General features: G+C 35.4%; 1 protein-coding gene and 1 pseudogene across 6 annotated transcripts in view; one reads left to right on the top strand and one right to left on the bottom strand.

The window, feature by feature from the left end:
- The window catches only part of SUPT3H (SPT3 homolog, SAGA and STAGA complex component), a 557,715-nt gene that overhangs the window by 262,195 nt on the left and 273,218 nt on the right, over nt 1-22,302 (top strand). For all 6 annotated transcript variants that reach the window (XM_063707642.1, XM_063707643.1, XM_019030076.3 and 3 more), the window contains one exon: nt 10,588-10,672. In XM_063707642.1, coding sequence (XP_063563712.1) covers nt 10,588-10,672 — 85 coding nt within the window. The remainder of the gene's footprint in view (nt 1-10,587; nt 10,673-22,302) is intronic.
- On the bottom strand, nt 17,322-18,568 carry LOC115935001 (pre-mRNA-splicing factor RBM22-like; annotated as a pseudogene).

Genomic DNA, 22,302 nt, shown 5'->3' with positions numbered 1-22,302 from the left:
GCTAATCCCAGCATATGGAAATTAATTTTTAAAAACCCAGAATTTCACTTACTGGAACAAATATCTCTCCAAGATGCAGAGGGACAGGCATAGTGATAGTGTGTTGCAGGGTCTTTAAGAGGTTTAAATGACATATATAAGTATACCTGGCACTTAATACATGCTTACTGTTTAAAGAAAAATTAATACAGATAAAGATACAAGTGTATGTGTGTATAATTTTTAAGAGAGAGAGAGAAACGTGCACAGTTGTGCTAAAATGTTAACAATTGGTGATTCTAGGTGAAGGATTTACAGGTGTTCATTCCACTGTTATTTCAGCTTTTCTGTTGGTTAGGAATCTTTCAAAATAAAATGTGAGAAGAAGGAGAGGAAGGGAGGCTAGGCTGACTAGTTTGTGAGGGCAAACTTCCTTAAATGCTGTGAAAAATAATGAGCCTGTCATTCAGTATCTGAAATAAAAACAGAAAACTTGATTTATTTCTTCTTATCATAAAGGAGAGATACATGCCGGTCAAGCACAGTTTGTTAGCAAGGAAGGCTGCTGATCTTTCGGGTTTTCAGGAAGCATTGAGTTCAGGGATTGGTCGTGTTCTGGAGTTGACATAATCTATAATAAGAGAGATGAGAATGTTGTTGATTGGTTGGCACTCAAGGGTGTGTTTACTGGAATGAGTCTGTTCCTGGTTCTGGTGGCTGTTTATTACCATGGCTACAGAAAATCAGTCATGTCTTTAAGTTTGTGGGAACTTTGAAAATTCTCAGCTAGTATAATATTCAGTGCCTGACATGATGTAGACCCAGTATTCAATAAATATTCGTTGAATGTAAGTGCATTTTTAAAAAGCTCACAATGTTTGCCATTATCACCACCATCATCATCTCATTGTTAGAAACTGCAGAACTCGGCTTTGAAGTTCTAAAATCTTAAGTTGCATTTTATTTGGAATCCTCTCACTAAAGTCGTTAAGTTATTTTGGAAGTTGTTTTGTTTGTTTGTTTAAATCAGTGTTTCCTAATTTTTTTTCAATGCTATGTAACTCCATGGGCTTAGAAAAGGATTACATACACAGTAAATACGTTTAAAATCAAGAGTTTCTTTTCTTCAGAACCTCTCAGAGTGTTTAGTATGGTAACATGCATTGCAAATCTAGAGAAGAATAAAATATGTCATTTTCCAAGCTCATTTAACTACAAAATACTTTTTCTTCTGAACACTGTCAATCTGAAAAATGTCGTTGCAGTATGCCATATTTATATCCATTTTATATTGATAATTTTCTAAAGATCTGATGGTACAAAATTCTCTTATCTCTGTGACTATCTCATACCAAGTAATCTTGACGCTTACTGTTGCTGACTTCCCGGGTAAATCTCTTAACTTTCTTGACTCTCTCTGATTCCATGTTTATGTAACATGGGAGAAACTTTCCTGTTTGCATGCTTTACAGTTTGCTTTAAATGATAGGTGAGAAAAGTCCTCTATGACTATGAGGTGTTTTTGTGATTACAGTGTATCTGTTTTCAATGTTATAGGAAGTTAGTTTTTTGACTAAATTTCAGTCAAACTAAGATAGTAAAGTCCATTAAATGTTTTGGAGGCTTAATAGACGTTCATTTAGCGTGTTGTTGTACAATGAGTTCTGGATGAGGTAAAAGTCCTAGTTTTACTTCTAACTGGACTTATGACCTTGAGATGGCTATTTAACCTCTTGGACTTTCATTTTTCATCTGTTTAAAACGAAATGAAAGGACTACATAATCTTTTAGATTATTTTTTGACCTAACATTCAATGATTGCTATATAGATCTTTCCTGTTCCTCAAATAGGGACGGTTTATAATAATTTGCTTTATGCTGCTATCTATTAAGAGTTTGAAGATGGGAATATTTGCTTCTTAGAAATGTAGGATATATGAGGAAAAATGCCCTGTAAATTGTTAGAAGAAATTCATAGAGATATTCTGCTAGTTTTGTAAACTTTCTCAGATGCACATTTTCATGCACTGTAGATGAGTTTTATTTTATGAGCTTTCTTATAAATATTTATGGATGAGCTTATGTAAATCTTGATTTTTAAAAAAATTTTCTGATTTATATATTTTTTCTATTTAAAGCTATTTCTTTCACACATCAGATCTTAATAAATACATGTTTTAATATTTCACACTGCCCATTGCATACTTTACATTTCATGATTCTGTTCTAAGTTTTTTTCTCTCATCTTTCTAACATACAAATTATTTATTTAGTAATTCATTAGTTATATTGTTTATTGTCCTTTCCTCATTGGAATATAAACTTGACTCATTTTTTGTCTGTTTTGTTCACTGATATGTTCCAAGCAACCAGAGCAGTGCCTGGCACATACCAGGCAATCAGTCAATATTTGTTGATTGAGTGATTAATACCTATAGGTATTATGTGTTTACCTTTTCAAAATTTTATACTGTTTTATCTTTTATTTTAAACATATATGTATATTAGTATATTTGTATTTTTTTACATCAGCATTATTTTATATCATAAATAATTTAATTTTGCTTTTTATATATCTTCACATATTTATATTTATTTCATGGTGTTTTGTAAAATTCTAAAAGTTTTTTCAAAGTTCAGTTAAATTATATGAATGTTTACTATCAGAAGGGGAATGGGGAAATGGTTGTTGAGAAATCAAGCAAGCAATGAGAAAAATCATCACTGCTAGGAAATCTGTTGTCTTAGATGTTTATTTGATTTTCTTTTTTTTTTTTTTTGATGGAGTCTTGCTCTGTCGCCCAGGCTGGAGTGCAATGGCTCAATCTCGGCTCACCGCAACCTCTGCCTCCCAGGCTCAGGCGACTCTCCTGCCTCAACCTCCCAAGTAGCTGGGGTTACAGGCATGCACCACCACGCCATGCCTAGCTAATTTTGTATTTTTAGTAGAGGTGGGGTTTCACCATGTTGGCCAGGCTGGTCTGGAACTCCTGACCTCAGGTGATCTACCCACCTTGGCCTCCCAAAGTGCTGGGGTTGAGCCACCACGCCCAGCCTTATTTGATATTTTGATTTACCTATCACTTGGGGTTTCTTAGAGCTATTGTTAATAAAATTCATTTCTTCCTTTGAAAACAGGTGGGTAAAATCATAGATTTGTGAAAGAGCTGTTAAAATTTGAAGAGCAAGGCTAATTTGTAGTGTTTATAACTTTCCAGTTGCATTAAATGACTGATCACGGCCAAACTTCTGCACTTTTATTCCCCACTTTGGATAGTGGACAAATCAGTGTCAACAGATATTGGGTAAGAATGACATAAACAACAGTATGATGTCTGTGTTCACATATATCATCTAGTACTAGTTTAGCTGACTAGAGTGTATGGTAGGGCTGTAGCCTGCTATTCACTCTAATTCCATTTAGGAGAAATTCTTGGGTATTATAGTAATACCTAGTCTATAAAAGTGTAATCAAAAAAATGCTTTGAAGGGGGAAAAAAAAAAAACCTTTCTTTTGGGGACAGCAAGTTACCCAGAGCCTTCTTAAACCAAGCAATAGTCACACAGTGTCCATTCTAAAGTAATGTCAATTACCTGGGGTAGGAAAACATCCAAAAAAACCAGAACTAATTAAAAAAAAAAAAAGTGACTAGCTCCCAAGACAACAGCAATTACTTAACCGGAGTATCCAGAATGATTTAACCACATTAGAGTCTGTAGCCAGTGGGAAGTATTGAAAGCAACTCAGCATCCAAGAAGATGTACACATGGCAGCAAAGAAACATCTCTTTATCCTTTCTTTATGTTTGGTTTCTAGATGCTTTATGAGTAGATCTGCTTGTAGGCCTTGTATGCTTGGTGACTGGCCCAGCAGGCTGTCTCACAGATCATCACCAAACTTATCCCCTTTGCTTCTTTTTCAGAATCTCTTTAATTAAAACTTAATCAGCCCTTCCCCTCTGTTAGAAACTTAATCAGCACTTCCCCTCTAAATCAGCCCTTCTCCTCTGTTAGAAACTTAATCAGTCCTTCCCCTCTGTTAGAAACTTAATCAGTCCTTCCCCTCTATTCTTAATCAGGGCTTGGAAATTTAAAAACAAGTATTTTAGACTCAAAGTTAGGCCTGTTAAATTCTTTTAATTGAAAAAGAATAATGTAAAATTCCGTGATAATATGTTCAACACCCCCCACCTTTTTTTTTTTTAATTTAAGGAACAATGACATGTTTCTTAGAAATTATTTCCACATATAAGGCCAGGGATAAACTATAGCTTTCTTTTCCTTCCTCTAATTATTTTTATTTATTTATTTCATTCTGTTACTCATTTTTAACATGTTTTTCTTAATTTCATGATTTTCCCACAGTTTACTCTGTGCGATTTGATTTTCTCATAACAGTGTTGCCCCATTCTTGAAGAAAGTCTTTAAGATTTACGAATTATAGTTGAATCAGATATATTTGATTCAAAATAAAGTTTCTGAAAGGGTTTCTTTAAAATTATCTAATCTAGTCCCCTCCTTATACTGCTGAGAAACTGAGGTGCCAGGAGATGTTACCTGCTCATTGCAGTACTTCTTAATAGCATAGTGGGAACTAGAACCAGATCATCTAACTTCCAGGATATTTTCATGGTTACTGACTTTTCCTACTTTGTAGCTGATGGCCAGAATATAGTATGACTTCTAGCAGCATTATTGTAATCTTTTTAGTTGGATACAAGCCCTGTGAACTTCATCCGTTTTTCTGGGCTCAAATCTCTGGCTGGTCATTTAGTTTGGTGCTATTTCTTTCCCTGAGTGGGGGTGGGGGGGGCCGTAACTACAGTGAGATGTCAGCTGGGCACCTACTCATCCACTGACTCTCATGAACTTCATCCTCAACATCAGAGAATAGAAAACCATTATCTTCAGATGAAGGAATAAATTTCCCATATGCTATTCGTTTCTGTTTTGAGACTTTAGAACTGAAATAATAAGGGTAATTGTTTGAAAACAAATATACAAGTTTTATTTATTGTTAATTCATTCCCTTAACAAATGAAACTGTTTTCTTGCTTGTTTTTTTTGCGGCGGGGAGGGAAGGGGGAATGTATGCCATGACCTTCTAGTACTAATTAGGCTGATTTACTTGGTAGGGAACACTTTGGAAAACCCCTCAATTCCAGGCAAACTAGGGTGATTGGTCATGCTGATAACAATAATGTATATATGTTAGTGAATGCAAAAAGATTTTCTAACACCAATAAATAAAATATATTTTTAAAAATACCATTTTGGCTGGGGGCAGTGGATCAAGCCTATAATCATAGCACTTTGGGAGGCTGAGGTGGGCAGATCACGAGGTCAGGAGTTCGAGACCAGCCTGGCCAACATGGTGAAACCCTGTCTCTACTAAAAATACAAAAACTAGCTGGGCATGGTGGCGGGCGCCTGTAATCCCAGCTACTCAGGAGGCTGAGGCAGGACAGTTGCTTGAAGCCGGGAGGCGGAGGTTGCAGTGAGCGAAGGTCGCACCACTGCACTCCAGCCTGGGTGACAGAGTGAGACTCTGTCTCAAAAAAAAAAAAAGTATCATTTGTTTTATTTTTTACCTCCTTTGATATTTCTCTTTTGTGTTTATTTTATGCTGTTTTGTTATTATATTAATTTGTATAACTTGAAAAGAAACACACACACACATATGTACACACATTACATATACTTTCTCAAAAAGTATTTATTTTCCCCTTACAGTTTATGCCATTAAAAGAGTTTGGAGTTGACTGCCTTTCACAGCTGGGGATATGTAGATGTGAGGAGAATAGGGCAATTGATACATCATCAAATACATGCATTTACATAGGGTCCAGAGGTTAGCAAAAGATTTTAGCAAATGAAATGATGCTTTAGAATTTATAGAGAGATTAAAAGAGTATTGCTATATTTGGGTAGCATCTTGGCATAGATTACTAACCAAAGATGTCACATGTGGGTTCAACATAAGATAGTAAAGCTCCTTCATTTTTAAGAAATCTTTCTCCTTTTTTTTTTTTAAAAAAGCTGATGTTAGAAACCACTGAAAAGGGGTTCTGTTGTTTTTTGAGAGCAAAATGACTAGACATTTATTGTATATTTTAATAGATGTCTATTTGAAGGATCTCCCCTAATTTTAGATAGTATTGGGCATATACATAGCACAAAAATGTTAAAAGTGTTAGTCATAAATTCTGCTGTCTTTTTGAAACAGTATCCAATGGTTTTGTTCAGCATTCATCCTCCTGGATCCCAGTATAAGTATACAGAATAAAAAGTTTAACTTCATCTCATGAATGCCCTTGTTTGTTTCATAGTTTCACTGTGCACCTGTCAAGCGGATTGCAGAGTCAGTTGCCCTAGGTTGAAGTGAGACATTTCATCCCAGGATTGAATAAAGCCGATACTGTTTGCATGAGAAGATAGGGTGTAAGTTGCTCTGCCCCGATCATTATTAAGTTGCTCTGGCCTTAGTTATAATCATGGCTGCCAGAGTCACAGTCCTTCCTAAAATGGAGGGTTGTGTGTTATAGCAACGAGACTGCTGCAGGAGACCAGGAGAGGGGCAGCCTTTTCAGAAGGTTTCCTGAAAGACCTTTAGTGGACGCTAGTCAGGCAGTACTGGTATTGTCACAGGCATCAAGATAGTATGTAAATGAATAGGGTATCAGAATCTATTGATTAGGACAAGACCCAGGATAAGTCAGTCAAGACATCAGAGCACTGGGAGATAGGTCTTCAAAGGGGAAAAAAATCAAAATAGTTGTATAAGTATCAATTACTTGTCTGTCTTTAAGTGGCTTACAAGTAGTACATACATTGCAGAGCAAAAAAGGAAGTGACTGTGGCCAGGTACAGCAGTTTTCATTTCTGTTTTCCAAAAATGACTAGAACAATATCTAGTTTTCTGTGTATGAGGGGAAAAATGGCAGAAGTTATTTATAAAAGCTGTTGGAGAAAAACTGAAGTACCAATAACCCTGAAAATTAAAATAATATACTCATCAAATGATACACCTGATACCAGTCATTGTAACTAATTTAGGTACTTACTTTACATGTGTATGCTCATGAAAACTGTTTTTAGTACAAAGGCCTAACTTTCTCATAAAAGCTTAGGCAATTTGTGTCTTTTATTGATACAAGAAGTATTTTTAATTTTTTTTTTACTATAGATGTCAATTGAATTTGTAGTTTTATGGTTAAGCCAATTATTTAGCTTTGATAACTTTGCACTTTTTTTAACAGTGACAGTCGAAGTAACTTAGAATAATGGAAGGAAAACCTTATTCAAGTATTCCAAAGAATTAAATAATGCATATATCAGTGAATACAACAAAAGATTTTTGCCTTTGTGGAGTTTGCTTTTTATTGTGGACTTTTTATTCTCTTTTTGTTCTATTGGTTGTTTGCACCAAATAACATACTATCTTAATGATTGTAGCTTTATATTAAGTCCTGTAGAAAATACTCTCCCATCTTATACTTCAAAAGTGTTTTGACTATTCCTGTCTCTTTACCATCTCATATAATGTTTAGAACCAATTTATATTTACTTTTAATTGCATCTTCTACCTTTATGTTAATGATGATTTTTTGTAGATTGATCTTATAGCCAGAAACTTGCTAACTTATTAATTCAAATAATTTGTTTCTTGATTTTTGGTTTTCTATGTAGATACTCATATTATCTGCACATAAGGACTGTGTAGTTTTCTCTTTTCCAATACTTTTATAGTTTTAGTCTTTTCTTGTTTTATTGTTCTGACTATAATCTTAAATATTATATTGACTGAAAGTGGTGATAATAGTTATCCTTATATTGATCTGGTTCTTAAAGGGTTTAAATGCTTCTGTGTATGTGGTTTCCTGTAGGGTCTTAGCAGATTCACTTTATCAAATTAGAGAAAGTTCCTTGTGGTGCTAGCTTACTAAAGGTTTATGTCATGAGTGGTTGCTGGATTTTGATGAGTGGTTTTCTTACATCTGTTGAAATGATTATGTAAGTTGTCTTTTTTCATTTTCTAAATTAATGTAGTTATATTAATATATTTATTCAATATTGAGCTATTCCTTTCCTGGCTATGTTAGTCAAAGTTCTCTAGAAAAAATACAAGCAATAGGATTTTATAAAGGAGATACACACATACATATGAGATACATGCACATGCATGCACACATACACACACATATCAAAACAAGGAGGAACTAATCATGACAATTATAGTCCTTGACTACAGGTGCATGCCGCCGTGCCTGGCTAATTTCTTTTGTATTTTAGTAGAAACAGGGTTTCACTGTGTTGCCCAGGCTGGTCTCAAACTCCTGAGCTCATGCAATCCGCCAGCCTCGGCCTCCCAAAGTAGTGCTAGGATTACGGGTATGAGCCACTGTGCCTGGCCTATTTCTTTTTCTTACCTAATTGCTTTGGCTGGAATTTACAGTATTATGTTGAATAGAAGTGACAAAATTGGACATTGTGTTAATGCTTATCTTAGGGGAAAAGTTTTTAGTGTTTCACCATTAAGTTGGATGGTAGCTGTGAGTTTTTCATATATGGTCTTTATCAGATTGATAACTTTTCTCCATTAACTTTTTAAATGCTATTATATTTTTCATTTCTATTTCTGTTTAGTACTTTTTCAAAAATGACTAAGCATTTGGTAAGATTTTTGTTGTCCTACATATACTTCTCATTTCTCTTTTAAAAAAACATAAATTACTATAGTTAATAGATACTTATTTATTCAGGTATGTATAGGCTGTAGGTCTGATTCTGCAGTTTGTTGGTCCTGCTCACTCTCATTCTTGATCACTTGATTCCTGGTACATGTAGTGAATTTTGATTTTGAATTTATGGTCCTTGATATGTCATCCATGGGAATTCTTTCAGTTATTTGTTCGAAATATGTTCTTCAACAAATGAGTTGCATTTGTTTCTACAAGGTACCTGTGGGCACTATCAATATAAATCACTTTAAATTAATGCTTGGCCTTTTTTTAAGGCTATATGGGCAGCAGATACTCTAGCACCATGGAAGTGAATTTATAGTTAACAATTCTTAGGGAAGATTTTTTTCCTCTCCTACTCAAAGCTTCGGGTGAGGTAGGCAAAGTGCATTCTCTGGAATGGGTATTTTCCTAGTTCACACATTGAGGGTGTCACCATCACTTTATGTTAGGTTTCTCAATGTTATATTGGATTCTCAAACTGATTTCCTACCTTTCTTGTGGTCCCCACATTCTTTTCTATACCTTGAATTCTCTACTAGTTCAGTATAGACTGTAGGTTACTGTGATTAGGTAGATGCCTTCAGAATAAATTTTGAAGGTTCAGTACTCTATTATAGAACTCTTTTTTCATCTTGTCTGACTTTGGTTTTGTCTTCCCTACTGCTGGTTAAAGCATACTTTAAATATATTATTGTGCATTTTCAAGTGGTCTTTACCAAGAAGGTATTCTTTGCACATCCAGTCTACTTTTAAGTTTTAAGAAGAGGAATTCTAAGGCCAGCCTTTTTAATCCATTCTTGAAAATCTGCTTCTATATAATTCCAAGTCATATTCAATGGTATTTACATAAATTTTTCTTACCAACTTTCAAAGCTGATTACATCATACACTTTTATACCTTTCTATGTGGCTCTTACTAGCTCTTGTATTGGTAATTGGGATGTGGTTATATGATTTGCTGGTTGCCAGTGTTGTGAAGTAGTTGCTAGTATTTTGCATTTTGAAACAATAACTTCCCTTTAAAAAATACTGTACAAGGCGGGCGCGGTGACTCATGCCTGTAATCCCAGGACTTTGGGAGGCCAAGGTGGGTGGATCACCTGAGGTCAGGAGTTCGAGACCAGCCTGGCTGACATGGTGAAACCCTGTATCTACTAAAAATAAAAAATTAGCCAGGTGTGGTGGCACGCGCCTGTAGTCCCAGCTACTCTAGAGGCCGTGGTAGGAGAATTGCTTGAACCCGGGAGGCGGAGGTTGCAGTGAGCCGAGATTGTGCCACTGCACTACAGCCTGGGCAACAGGGTGAGACTCTGTCTCAAAAAAATAAAAAAAATAAAAACTGTACGAATCCAGAAATAGCATAGATAACACTGCACTTTTCTTTTGAAGTTGCAACTTGTGTGGGAAAGACTTTCTTTTATTTTCTTTTGTCTTTTTTTTAAACAGGGTCTGACTCCATTGCCCATGATGGAGTATGGTGGCATGATCTTGGCTCACTGCAACTTCTGTCTCCTGGGCTCAAGCCATCCCCCCACCTCAGCCTCCCAAGTAGCTGGGACTATAGGCACATGCCACTGCTTCCGGCTAATTTTTGTATTTATTGTAGAGGCGGAGTTTCACCATGTTATGCAGGCTGGTCATGAACTCTTGGGCTCAAGTGATCCTCCCGCTCCGGCCTCCCAAAGTGCTGAGATTAAAGGCGTGAGCCACCACACCTGGCCAAGAAAATTGCACACCCATTCAGACATTTGGGCAAACAATTTATATTCTCCTTACTAAACTGATTCATGTAATAAGTGTTTCACTTTTTGCCTTTCTTAGTTTTATAGTCCTTAATATTGGTGTGTTTAAAATTATTTTGCAGGTATTCTTTAGGTGATGCTAGAAGGCCTCTTCATGAAACAGCAGTTTTGGTAGAAGATGTGGTACACACTCAGTTAATTAATCTGGTAAGAGCATATATAATTTGATTCGGTTTCTCTTCTCTGCATTCTTTTATTAGGATGGTAACCCAACACTTTAAAAACATTTTATTTACAGCTGGAATTCTTTTTTGTTAGCATTACTGAAGTATAATTTATATATAACAAAATTTACTAGTTTAATGCATAATTTGCTGAGCCTCGACAATGGAATATTATAATATTAACTTATAACACAATCATGATATCGAAAATTTGCATAATCTAAAACAAACCCTTGTTCCCCTGGGCAGTCAGCAGCCATCATCATCACAGCAGAAAGATTATGACTCACTGAAGGCTGAGATGGTTGTTAGCATTTTGTAACAATAAAGTATTTTTAAATTAAGGTATGTACATTATTTTTTAGACATGCCATTTGACAATCAATAGACTATAGTATAGTGTAAACATAGCTTTTATATGCACTGAGTAACCTCATAATTTGACTGTACACCTACTCTGTACCCACAAAAATTAAGTTAAAACATTAAAAAAAAATTTGTCTGACTCACTTTATTGCAGTGGTCTGTAACTGAACTTACAGTATCACTGAGGTATGCCTGTACCATGTTTAAAGAGGAATTCACTCATGTAGCCTTCTAATCCTTGTATGATTTTATTTTTATAGTTAGCTCATTCATATAGTTGTTTATTCCTGTTATTTTGTGAGATATGGATCTAATTTTATCCTTTTTCAAATGGGAACTCAGTTTTACCATCACCATGTATTTTAAAATTTATCTTTTCCTTAGTGATTTGAAATGCCTTCTTTATAATATACTAAATTTATATATATAGGTGTCTGTTTCTCATTGTATATGCTATACTAAGGGTTTAGTATATGTATATCCTAGTATGGCATTTATTACAGGTTTTATAGTATATTTTAATGGTTATTAGGGCTAAACTTCCTTGTAGTTTTTCTTTTTTTTAGTATGTTCCCAGCTATTCATGTATGTTTATTGCTCCTCATGAATATTAGTAGCAACTTATCTAGCTAATAAAAATTTTCATTGGTATGTTTATTGAGATTACATGATTTTATAAGTTAAGGAGAGCTGCATCTTTAAAATCTTGAGTCATTCTATGAATGGGGATATCTACATTTGTTTGAGACTACTTTTGTGTTTTTCAGTGGTGTTTTAACATTTTTCTTCTTTTAGCTTCACACATTTCTTGTTAATTTGTTTTTTTAACTATTTCATCTTCTTTGTTGCTATTGTTAATGGATTTCTTCTATAATTATGTAACAGCTGAAAACATTCAAAAGTTTAATGAAATACATAAATCTACGGATTCAAGATGAGCCAACTCCGTTTAGAACAAATTAAAAGAAATCCATGTTCAAACTGCTGAACAATAATAACATAATACAAATCTTAAAGCCTGACAGGTTTATTATCATAGGGGAAGGATGATTTGAAAGATAGTGGAATTCTTATCAGAAAACAGGCAGGCTAGAATGAAACGGCACAACAGTTTTAAAGTACTGAATGTAGAATATTAGGTTGACTGTTCTTTTTTTCTATCTTTCTATAGCCTTCTCCCCTTCTTTACGTGTCCTCCTGTCTTATAAGGACACCAGATATTTACTCTTTAGTGGTATTGTTATTCATGTTAAACCTATGCATGTTACTATTTTTATATGACAACATTATAACTTTTCCTTTAAAGTCAAATGCTTTTAAGGAATGTAGATAAAAAAGGAAGCATATGGCCTATTTTGTATTTACCCACATATCTACCATTTCCCATGCTCATTATTCCTTCTCACGGATTTTAGTCGCCATTTCAGTCTTTTCCTTCATCCTGAAGAAGCCTTGTAACTTTTTTTGTAGTACAGCTGTGCTAATGATGAAGTCTCTTACATTTCTTTCGTCTGAACATATCTTTATCTTTATTCTTTAAGTATGTTCTTCCCTACATGGAATTCTATGTTGATAATCTTTTCCTTTCAGCTCTTTGAATATGTCATTCTAATATTTTCTGACCTACATTAGTTTCTGTTACAAGTTAACTGTTATTCTATTTGTTCCCCTGTATGTAACATGTAGTTTTTTTTCTGGCTGCTCTCAAGATTTTTTCCTTATCTTTGGCTTTGGGTAGTTTGCTATCTCTAGGAGTGATTTTTGAAATCGTTATTTTCTTGTTGAACACTAGGTATCAATTCGTGGAAGTTTTCAGCCATAAGTTTTACCATTTGACATTGTTTCACAAGACTTTCAGGGCCTTTAGTGTTTCTCCAAACTTTTTCTGCCCCTTTTTGTTCTGTTGTTTTGTTTCATTTGACTTTTGTAATTCCTATGGCTTTACCTTTAAGTTTACTATTTTTTCTGCCATCTCTAATATGCTATTTAGTCAGTGCTAGTGTTTTTTTCAGTGTAGCCCATAGTATTTTCTATTGCAGTATCTGTTTGAAAATGTATCTTAGTGGGTTATAAACCCCTTTTGAATTATGGATACATACTTTTATATTCTATTTTAAATATAGAAGTCGGAACATTATTTGATGACTGCTACACTAGTATGAACAAGAAATAGTATGTGCCTTTACTTATAATGAGAAATCCTCTTATTACAATAGACACTTACCTCTCCTTACCCATTTAATATTTGAATGATAGTTTTGATGCCTATTTGTGAGATTCATCCTGTCCAGATTCCACTAAATATTACATTGAATGATATACCTAACTAGAGGAAAACCTTGTTTTGTTACCTCTACAATATCCAGGCATATGTCAGAATGAGTTCTTTAGAGGAAAGGAAGAATTATAGAGAACAGTTATTTTCAAAAAGTCAGTCCTTTTTTACCATGGAATATCATGTAGTCATGACAAATTATATGTGTGTGTTTTGTACTCTTCATTTAAATCTCTTTGTAGTTCTTTATCCATTTGCCTATTAAGATCAGTTTTTTCCTGTAACTCTTTGAACATCTTTTTTTTTTTTTTTTTTTTTTTTTGAGACGGAGTCTCACTCTGTCGTCCAGGTTGGAGTGCAGAGGCATGATCTCGGCTCACTACAACCTCCAACTCCTGGGTTCAAGCGATTTCCTGTCTCAGTCTCTTGAGTAGCTGAGATTACAGGTGTGCCACCACGCCCAGCTAATTTTTTGTATTTTTAGGAGAGACAAGGTTTCACCATATTGGCCAGGCTGGCCTCGAACACCTGACCTGAGGGATCTGCCCGCCTCAGCCTCCCAAAGTGCTGGGATTACAAGCGTAAGCCACCACACCCGGTCAACATCTTTATAATAGCTTTGTTGAAGTATTTATAGTCTAAATTCAGTAACTGTACCACATTGGAAGCCATTTATATTGACTCTGCTTTTTACTTACTAGGTGTCATTCTTTTGGGGTTTTTTTTGCATGTCTAATAATTTTTTTAAAAGTGGATATTTTATATAATACATTATTGTGACTCTTCTGAAGACTTTTTGTTGGTTTTGTTTTAGCTGGCAGGTAACTTGGCTGGACATAAAATGTTTTCTCCCCCATATTGTAGACAGGAGGTCACCTCTCTCCTTAATTCTTATTGCTTTCTGCTGCTGTTTTTGGCTTTTCCCCTTTTGTGTCTCTCTTAAACTTGTACGTTTTCCTCTTTTGTGTCTCTCTTAAACTTGTACGTTTGAATGCTTGAGAAGAAAGGGAAAAATAGTAGGCAAATTGTTTTTTAAGTGTTAATATTCCCTTACTGTAGAATACTGTGTAACCAGTATACATTATATTTGTTAGTTTTTTATAATATTAAATTTTTTGGTGAAATTACATAGAACAAAATCTATGTTTTGTTTTCTTTTTTCAGTTCTTTATGTTTTGTCGAATGTGTAGTCTTACAACCATAACTAAAATTGATTCAGAACAGTTCCCTCATTCCCCAAAAAATTATCTTGTTCTACCCATTGTCAAATTTTTCTACCCCAACCGTCTGCCACTATGAGGTCCCCATTGTTTGTCAAAGAAGGAGAAGACTTCTCTTTTAATTCTTTTTGTCTATACTTGGTAAGCAGTTCCTAGATTCATACTCCCTTTGAGTTCAATACAGGGGATGTGAGTAGAAAATAAAAACAATGAAACTCACTGCCAGGTTTTTTTTTTGTTTTTTATTATCATTTTTAATAGACACATAATAATTGTACATATTTATGGGGTACAGTGTGTTATTTTGTCACATGTATACAATGTATAATGATCATATCAGGGTATTTAGCATATTTGTTACCTTAAACATTTATGATTTCTTTGTGTTGAGAATATTCAAAATCCACTCCTAGCTGTTTGGAAATATACAATAAATTATTACTATTATAGTCACTATATAATGCTATGGAACACTAGAACTTACTTCTTCTATCTAGCTGTTTATCTCTGTACAACTCTTTGGCTATACCTTTCTCTCCACTTCCCTTTCCTCACCTCTAGTAACTACTATTCTATTCTCTACTATTATGAGATCAACTTTTTGTTGTTGTTGTTTTGGAGACGGAGTTTCGCTCTTGTTGCCCAGGCTGGAGTGCAATGGCACGATCTCGGCTCACCGCAACCTCCGCCTCCCGGGTTCAAGCGATTCTGCTGCCTCAGCCTCCCAAGTAGCTGGGATTACAGGCATGCACCACCATGACCGGCTAATTTTGTATTTTTAGTAAAGATGGGATTTCTCCATGTTGGTCAGGCTGGTCTCAAACTCCCGACCTCAGGTGATTTGTCTGCCTTGGCCTCCCAAAGTGCTGGGATTACAGGCGTGAGCCTCCGCTCCTGGCCAACTTTTTTACCTTTCATGTATCAGTGAGAACATGTGATATTTATCTTTCTGTGCATGGCTTATTTCTCTTAACATAATGTCATTTAAGCTCATTTATGTTGCCACGAATGACAGAATTTCCTTCTTTTTTATGGTGAAATAGTATTTCATTGTGAATATATACCACATTCTTGATATCCATTCGTCTGTTGATGGACATTTCAGTTATTTCATGTCTTGGCTATTGTGAGTATTGCTGCAATAAACATGTGAGCACAGATATATCTTTGGCATACTGTTTTCCTTTGTATGTGGACCCAGTAGTGGGATTGCTGGATCACATGGTAATTCTATTTTTAGTTTTTTATTGTTTTCCATAATGGTTATACTAATTTACATTTCAATCAAGAGTGTATAAGACATTCCCTTTCTCCTCCTCCTTGCTAGCATTTGGTATTATTAATTATAACCTTGTTTTTGATAATAACCATTCTAATAATTAGGGTGAGGTGATTATTTCATTGTTGTTTTTATTTGCATTTCCCTGATGATTAGTGACATTTAGAGTTTTTTCATGTACTGTGGGCTATTTGTGTGTCTTTTTTTTTTTTTTAAGTTCAGGGTCTTGCTATGATGCCCAGACTGGTCTCAAACTCCTGGGTGCAAGCCATTTCCCCCCTCAGCCTCATGAGTAGCTGGGATTACAGGTGTGTGTCACTGCACCCAACTGTGTCTTTTGAAAGATGTTGATTCAGCTCTTTTGCCTATTTTTTTAATTGGATTTTTCATTTTATTGCTTTTAAGTTCCTTGGATATTAATCCCTTGTCAGAAGAAATTCAAGCATTTTCTCCCATCTTGCAGGTTGTCTCTTAACTCTTGATTTTGTGTAGAAGATTTTTAGTTTAATATAATTCCATTTGTCTATTTTTGGTTTTGTTGCCTGTACTTTTGAGTTCCATTTCATAAAATATTTTCCCAGAACAATGTCCGAAGCATTTTCCCCTGTGCTTTCTTCTAGTAGCTTAAAGTTTTGGGTCTTAGATTTTAAGTCTTTAATTCATTTTGAGTTGATTTTTTGAGTATGGTGAGAGATAGGGGTCTAGTTTATTTTTCTGCATATAGACATCCAGGTTTTCCAGCACTGTTTATTGAAAAGACTCACCATTCTCGGGAATATTCTTGTCTTTATTTTTTTGTTCTGATATGTAGGAATCCCTATCTGGCTAAGCCTTTAGCCACACAATCTAAAGTAATATGTAAATGGCCCTGAGGTGTTCTTTGCACATCGAAGTTAAATTTTTTTAATTATCCTGAAAACAAAAGTGTAAATGAGGTCATCATTTCGTTTTTAGATTGCCATTTACTGTTTTGAATGGTTTTCTGCTTTAATAAATTATTAGGTACTTTTTACTTTTTCATGTTTTATTCATTTATTTAGTACACTTATTTATTGACACTGGTATAGCTCTGGTTATAGTGATACAAAGATGAATAAGAGTTTACAGTTTTGTCAGGTACATTAACACATAGAAGCTAATTTTAAAACATTATGGTAAGTGATAATACTGATATCCAGAGTGAGATGAGGGTTTTAAGAAGAGATAATTATTCTGGGCTGGAATTCTTCATGTATTTCTATATTCATGTCTCTAATAAATGATAAATCTTTCATAGGATTCAACATGTATTTATTGAGTTGAATTGAGGAAAGTAAGCATTGGAATAGAGGTTATAAACTTGGCCCAAAATGTGACACAGAAACGTGTTTTATTCCATTTACAGTATGATTTTTTTTTTTTTTTTTAAGGAAAACACATTTATTCCAAGGTTCATTGATTCGGATTTTTAAGTGTTCTTTCTTCCATAGAGTCCCAGAGTGTTGATAGTGTGCTAGGGTTTCCTATGTTTTCTGGCATGAGCTCCCATCCTCTGAGGGTCATGAGAAAGATAGTGGATTAATCCTGGAGTCGTCATGAAAGAAAGGGGTGGTCCCATTGAGGTGAATATGTGTGGCCTAAATCCTGGGGTTGGGGGTGTGGAAGATTAGGCGCTGGTGGCTGGGCAATGTTCACCACAGCTGGAGGACCATGTTGGGGCAGGTTGAAGTAGTTGGCACATGCATCTTCTGCTGCTGTAGGAGGAGGAAGAGCTCATGGCAGTGCTGGAATAGGCTGTAGCTGGATCCCAGAGTCTGTGATCTGTTCTTCTCTTTTTCTTTTCCTCTGGATGCTTGGGATCTTCCCCATTTTATGTTGAGTCTACAGCCATTGACAATCAACTTATCAAAGGACTTCTCAGCAGCCACTTCTGCAGCCTGCCCTGTGGAAACCTGGATGAAAGCACACTGCTCTCTCTGAACAACAGTAATCAATCTGCATCTCTCCAAACTGGTAGTGATGATGTCTTAGATCTGTCTCAGAAATGGTATTATCCAGACTACCAACATATGGGGAGGATAACCTTGTCCTCTGATGGGTCCAGATGGGGCATGATTGAAGCCCACTTTAGATGCTTATCTGTTTCTGGATCATTGATTCCATAATATTCTGATTGGCAAGGGGATCATCTGGATCTATAGGCTTCTCATGTCTGCATGGATGTTCCTCTCCTCTCTTATACTCTCCTTTCACCCAGGAGGAGCAAACGTGGGGCTTACTCCTTTGGTAGGAGGGTGTGGTCCAAGCTGGACTGAGTAGCATGTCTCTGGTCAGTGTGGCTTTTTCCCCAGCAGGCAAACTGGCCACGTTCCATCAGAGCTAGAAATCCCTCTCTCACATATTCTACATGCAGTACTCTTTTTTTGACATCAGACTTTGGCAGGTCACCTTCAGAAGACAGTTCTGCATTATTAACCTGGGTGGGCAGACCATGCTTTAGGTCTTCAGATTTAGGCCTAACAGACATGCTTCAACTTACTGCGGGGTTGGCACCCTTCTGTCTTCTTGAAATGCATGTGGACCCCAGGGCACAAGCAAAACACTGAATGGCCTGGCACAAATTTTGCGTTCCTTCCTGCTTTTTTCTTTGGCTATTTAATATATATAGATTTCTGCAAGACATTCCTGGCACAGAACAGGAAAGTCCACCCCCTCCCAGTTCTGCGTGTTGTACGCTTGGGAACCCAGAGAGCTCGCCATCTTTAGAGCATCTGGAGGCAGTGGTAGCTGTTGAGGTGGGAGAGAGGACCGCCACAATCCTATCAGACCCAGCCCCAAATTTCATGATTTTTCTGCAAGAATACTGAAATGGATGACCTTGCAGTCCAGTTTTTTCATAAGTGTCTTTGTCCAGTATGAAATTAATTTCCCTGTTAATGATAGGTCTTTCTAAGAAGGGAGTGAGTTTGGAGAGAAGAAGATACAAGGGCAGACTTTCAGTTTATAAAAACCTGTATGTCTTTTTGCACAGTATATATATTTTTATCATTAGAGATAGAAGAAACATGAGTGTTGTTACTGTTTTGTAGAAGGACAGCAGTATTATCTTCATCAATATTTGTATTTGCATAGCAGGAACCTTTGGGGACCCATTGTAGCTACAGTCACCTGTAATTGTAACAGTGGATCTCTTTGAGATGTCAGTGGCATGACTTTGTGTGGCCACAGTTGAATTTCTCACAAATCAGCAAGTGGCTGGAAGCCTCTCACAGCCTGCACAGGGCTGCCTTGTGCTGGCCCATCTTAAGCTAGGTGGGCTCCCCCCTTTCCTTATCACATCTCTTTCCTCTGCCTTTGCTTCTGTGGCAGCTCAAGAAATTGTGAGCCATTGTCAATTCTCCTTCAGGGCATGGACTTCTCTCTCTAGAGTTTCTGGGAAGCCAGAAAACTCACAGCTGGGCTTGACACTTGTGTCCTGTAGCAAACTTCCTGACTAAGGCAGTGGCTTTCAAATTAGCATGGTCCATGAAACACCAGTATTCAAAAGAATGTTCAGGGACACCTCATATTTGAGGAAGAGAAGAAGATGGGGCTCTGAGATCCCTACCCCAAATTCAACCAGAACAGTTCCTTTTTGATTATTTGTGTATTGTAGATTTCTGTCAGTCAAAAATTTTTGAAGTCCATCTTTGATCAGTGTTATCTTTTCATCATTTCACTATGTATAGGATAACAAGTTCCACAAGATTGATGCCTGATATATATTATACTACACTCTCTTTGTCCTACAGCATTTTTTCAGTATCAGTTATGTCAGTCCTTTCAGCTCCTCAAAATTTTATTTTGGGACTGTGGACTATTTCTAGCTATTATCTCCTGATAGATATATATCAAGATTGAATATAGAACCTCGAAGCAGGTGAAGCTGTGTTTTTGACAAGACTTATTATGATATACTTTGACTCTTTAAAAAAGAAACCTCCCTTAGTCAATACAGATTTTTATTGAATATTTACTGTTGATATTTTGTTGAATATCAACTACCAATAATGATGGACATTTTTTAGATTATTTTGGCAGTAGGTACATATTGTTTCATTTGGGGAATACTACCATAAGACTGGCAATAAACTACATTTAGAAGTTTTTACTTAAATCATTTTTTTTGTCTCGTCTTTCTTTGACCTGTTGTTCCCATGTGGAATCTATATCCTCTCATCTAATGCATAATTCTTATCCAGTGCTTCACTTAGGCCTGTGCTTCATTTTAATTTCACCTTCTTCCACTCTTTTCCACTTGTTAGGTTGTGGATAGCTTAGGCCTGAGTTGACTGTTTTTCCCTGAAGTTTATGTACATGTAGATTATATACTATGTTAAATAATGAAAATACATCATCTAAAATCTATATAAAGCTTTCGATTTTACTATTTCAAGAACAGATTAGAACAATAAAGTCATAGAATTTTAAAGTTGAATTACACTTGAGAAATTATTTAAACCAACTCTTACATAAGTTTGAACCAAATGAAATTGACATATTTACAGGCTATAAATGATTGAATATTGGTGATTTTATATGATTCAATGCAATACAAATTAGAAATTGTCACTAGAGAAAGGTTTCAAACTCCTAGTTTCTTTATTTTGTTATGTTGCAATGCTAATATTTACTTTTTACTGTAGTTATAAAGCATCATAAAGATTATATATATATGAAGGAGTTAATGAAATTCCTGGAACATAGCGTCCCTTCCCTAGGTTACTAGTAACAGTAATAATAGTTGCTATTGTCGTTAATAATGGGGCTATTTAATGGCATGATTGAGATGAGAAATGGATTAGAAAATTTCCAAGAATTTCACATTTACCAGAGAGATGCAAACTTTTTCATATCCTAAGCTTCCTTAATCCTCACTTTCCAGGTTGAGTTAAATCACATTTGAAGTAAGTAGAGATTTGTGCCAACTGCAAATTATGTTTGAGTTGCTGTTATGATGCTGTCAATATCTCTTTCAAGTTCAAAAAGTAATGATTTCAGATGGCTATATAGCTGCTTTCATTTCTCTGTTCATTCAAAGTTAAATATCAAAAGATTCACTACATTTTATGCATAGAATGTAATTACCATTCCATTTAAAAATCATATTAGATTTTCACTATATGAATCTACCAGTCAGTAGTAAGCTGTATAGTTGGTTACACTAGTTTTCACATCAGAACCAATTTATCATGTTTAGCTAATTCTCCTTAATTATGAAAAGTAATAAAGAACAAATTTATAAGTGTGAAGAGTTATGGCTTAATCTCCGATCTGGATTAAAATGCACTGAATTCACCCCTCCCTCCTGTAATGCTTTTTAATTTCCCTGGTAGATGCAGTTCATGCAAAGCTCTGTTCTGTCCTCATCACCAGTTCTGTGAGGCTGTCACTTATGCCACTTCAGTAATGTTTTATGGGTGTGTTTTAAAATAGTAATAAAGTTTCCTACGTAGAACTTCAATTATAAGGGTTATCAAAATAGGACAAACTAATATAATTTGTGATTGCATAAAATAAAGGAAGCAGAGGTACCATGGGGACCTAATGAATCATAGGATGGAAACAGTCTTCTTGCTAACTAAACATTCATACTTTGTACTAAGCCAGAGCATGTATATGTAGTTCAGCAAACCAGAACACACTCTGTGTTTACATGAATGGAATATGAGGTAGTCCACAAATACCATCTGGGAAAAAATTCTCGGCCTTTCTGTCTGCTACTGTGGAGTATATTAAGCATATGTTTAGAATAAACAGACTAAAAACACACCTGCTTTGGGGAAAACACACACATATGGTCACATATGCGTACAGAGTTGTTCAAAATAGAATATTTTGTGTTGGTAAAATCTGATTACTTTTCTTCATTTTTACTTCTTAAGTAAAAATGAAGTATTATGGAATAAGTATTATGGAAAATTTCGTGATTATTTCTGTATAGCACCACTTGTTTGTAATTGATCACTCCTAATATCTTCTACTTAAATTAGTCTTATTTTCTCTCATATATTACTACCTCATGCATCAATAAATACAATTGTCTTTTTAAAAAAATAATAAGTAACTATTGACTGATACTTAGTTTTTAAAATGGGCATATTCTGTGTAGAATGCCTCTTATGCTACATTCTCCCCACCAATTGCCATGGATAGTTTGCTAAAGGCATGACACAGAGGATCAACTGGGAAGGAATTCCCAGTCCTTTCTCCCACTCTTAACATATTTTTTTCCTGCTGTAGTATATCCTACTAACCAATTCATTTTGAAAAGCAGTCTTCAGTGTCACAGAATTTCAGAGTATAAATTGTTTTTCACTTCCAGTAAATTACAACTATTGTCTCATGTTACTTGGTTTTCTTAGCATAGATATAAAATAGCGTCTTCTCACCTTTCCATTTGTGTTTCTTTTCTTGCATCAGGCTTTTCTCCCTAAAGGTTCTTCCTTTTTTTC

The sequence above is a fragment of the Gorilla gorilla genome, chromosome 5, assembly GCF_029281585.2.
Source record: "Gorilla gorilla gorilla isolate KB3781 chromosome 5, NHGRI_mGorGor1-v2.1_pri, whole genome shotgun sequence".
Classification (NCBI taxonomy): domain Eukaryota; kingdom Metazoa; phylum Chordata; class Mammalia; order Primates; family Hominidae; genus Gorilla; species Gorilla gorilla.
The sequence above is the reverse complement of the archived record's forward strand: the minus strand, read 5'-3'. Positions and strand labels throughout refer to the sequence as shown.